This window comes from Buceros rhinoceros, unplaced genomic scaffold (assembly GCF_000710305.1).
Source record: "Buceros rhinoceros silvestris isolate BGI_N320 unplaced genomic scaffold, ASM71030v1 scaffold40197, whole genome shotgun sequence".
NCBI classification, from domain to species: Eukaryota; Metazoa; Chordata; class Aves; order Bucerotiformes; family Bucerotidae; genus Buceros; species Buceros rhinoceros.
In genome coordinates this window covers 7,424-9,711 of record NW_010421125.1, presented here as the reverse complement: position 1 = coordinate 9,711, position 2,288 = coordinate 7,424, and the positions used below count along the sequence as shown (strand labels likewise).

The 2,288-nt window shown below is 50.4% G+C and overlaps 1 protein-coding gene across 1 annotated transcript in view; it reads left to right on the top strand.

Annotated features, from left to right (window-relative positions):
* The window catches only part of PTPMT1 (protein tyrosine phosphatase, mitochondrial 1), a gene marked incomplete at its 5' end in the record, with an annotated part of 2,199 nt that extends 488 nt beyond the window's left edge, over positions 1 to 1,711 (top strand). The window contains 2 exons of the mRNA XM_010139541.1: positions 170 to 361; positions 1,571 to 1,711. Coding sequence (XP_010137843.1) covers positions 170 to 361; positions 1,571 to 1,711 — 333 coding nt within the window. The remainder of the gene's footprint in view (positions 1 to 169; positions 362 to 1,570) is intronic.
* Between the last annotated feature and the right edge of the window lie 577 nt (positions 1,712 to 2,288).

Genomic DNA, 2,288 nt, shown 5'->3' with positions numbered 1-2,288 from the left:
CATCGCTTCATCCCGCCTCTTTTTCTGAGACACCCGCTGAAAGGACTGACGTTCAGAGCCTGCTCACAGCTCCGCTGGATTCCCCAACTGTCTCTACAGCTTCTGGGGTTTCTTTTGGGGAAAAAAAAAAACCAGCGTAAAGTGATGGAATCTGCTGTGTGCCTTTCAGGAGTGGGAGGCAATGGGAGTGGAGCAGCTGCGTCTCAGCACCGTGGATCTAACTGGCGTCCCCACCGTGGAAAACCTCCGCAAGGGTGTTGAATTCATCCTGAAACACCGCGCCTGTGGCAACAGCGTCTACGTGCACTGCAAGGCGGGACGCTCCCGCAGTGCCACCTTGGTGGCCGCGTATTTAATTCAAGTAAGAAGGACTCTATGCTAAACGGGGTTTACTTTCATACAGGCTGGGCAAACACAGCCAACCTCTACTGATTGCTTTTGCTTAAGCAGCACGTACAGGTGTGTTAATATTCTGTGATTTTACCAGTGTGGACTGGAGACCATCTTAGGAGAGGTAGATAGCCAGGCCCCAAACCTGCACTGCTGTTCTGCAGACTGGGGCAAACACAGGGGAAATAACAAGCGAGACTGCGTGCTTGCTGGACTGCGCTCTCAACTTTCTTTGATAATCTGCTTTATGTTGCACGTTGTTCCTCTGCACTTACGATACCGTCAGGTAACACTTCCTGGCCCTGGGCTAGTGGAGCAGCGGCAGCTCAGCTGCTGTTGTGAGCGTGCTGGTAGTCACCTGTACAGCCTGCCTCTGCCTGCTCCGGTATTAGCACAGGCACTGGCAGAGGTGCTCTGACCTCGTGGGAAAGAGAAGCCGCTGTTGCAGCAGAGCTTTGGAGCAAACGGTCTGATAGCACCAGTACGGTAAGTGCTCAGCAGGTTTGGAAAGACTCTGCCAGTGTTAATTCCTTCTGTGGAGGAGCGGATTGAGATGGGAATAACAGGTCACTTGTGAGTGTATGTTCACTGGGCGGATAAATGTCCGTTTTTGTGGTTCAGATTTTCTCCTCAGTTAGTGGAGATCACGAGCCCTTCTAAGCTTTTCAATAAACACAGTTCGGGATCAAGAGAAGTGACTTGGGTTTCCTGAGCCCCTCTGCAGCCCCAGCTGGGTCAGCCAGCACTGTGAACAAAAGCCCACCTGTAGATTCTGCTGTTGGTGGTAGTAAGTCTTCCCTGGAAAATCTTCCCTTAGCGCTGAAGGGAAAATTGTCTCACTAAGTGCTGAAGCATGCTGGGAGTACTAGTAAAGCTTAAAAAAATAAAAAAAGCCAGCTGCACTCCTACTCTGGTGGGACTGGGACAAGAAACTATGCACGGCGTGGTGGAAGCTTGGGTGAGGCAGCAAATGGAGGAGCCAGGCAGCACCTGTCCCTCTTCACCTGAGGGGCTCGTTTCACGAACGCACACTGACGTTCCGGCCCCTCTGAGAGGAACGTGAAGTGAACAGAAGGGGCAAAGCAGCACGTTTCCTAACAGCTCTGGCCTTGCCCGAAGGCTCCCTCGGGTGGTGCAGGGCTGGAATGGAGTTTCACTTGCAGCGTTCTTGCCTTTTTAGCTGCATCGCTGGAGCCCTCAGGAAGCAATAGAAGCTATTGCCAAGATCCGTCCCCACATCCTTGTTCGGCACAAGCAAGTCCAGGTCCTGGAGACATTTCACAGGAACGTGATCGGTGGGACAACTGCACAGTGTCAGTAAGAACTATCAAAATCTCTGTCTTGGCTGCTTTAAAAAAAAAGTTTTGATGATCTGATGAAGGCCTAAGCATTGTACTTCTTGACCATCAATAAATAATTTTTTACATAAATCACAGTAAAGGGGAGGTTGGGCAGTTTCATTAAAGCTTTCTTTCCTTGTGGCTAATATCTGCGTTCTCTTGAAGCCCCACAGTTCTCCTCTCCCACACGCAGTATCAGCACTGAGCTGAACTCCAGTGCACAGGAAGTTCTACAGTATTTGCAGCAAAGGAAGAGGAAACTTTGTCTCAGCGGAGACTTTATTCAGATTCTTACCCAAGGGGTTACAGTGCCAACAGAGAGGGGTAGGAGGAAGTGGTCATAATTCCGTCCTTCACCAACACGAGGTTACGATTACAGGTGGGGATTTCCTGTACAGTAAAGGAAGCCAGTGCTCCTAAAAACAATCTCCCTCCTTATACTAGGTCCTGACGGAGCAGTAAACGAGTTCCCAGTTTGCTACCACTCCTCTAGGAGAAGTGCAGAAAAACACAACCTACTAAAGGTCTCTGGGTGGGCTCTGGAATCTGCCTGCTGTG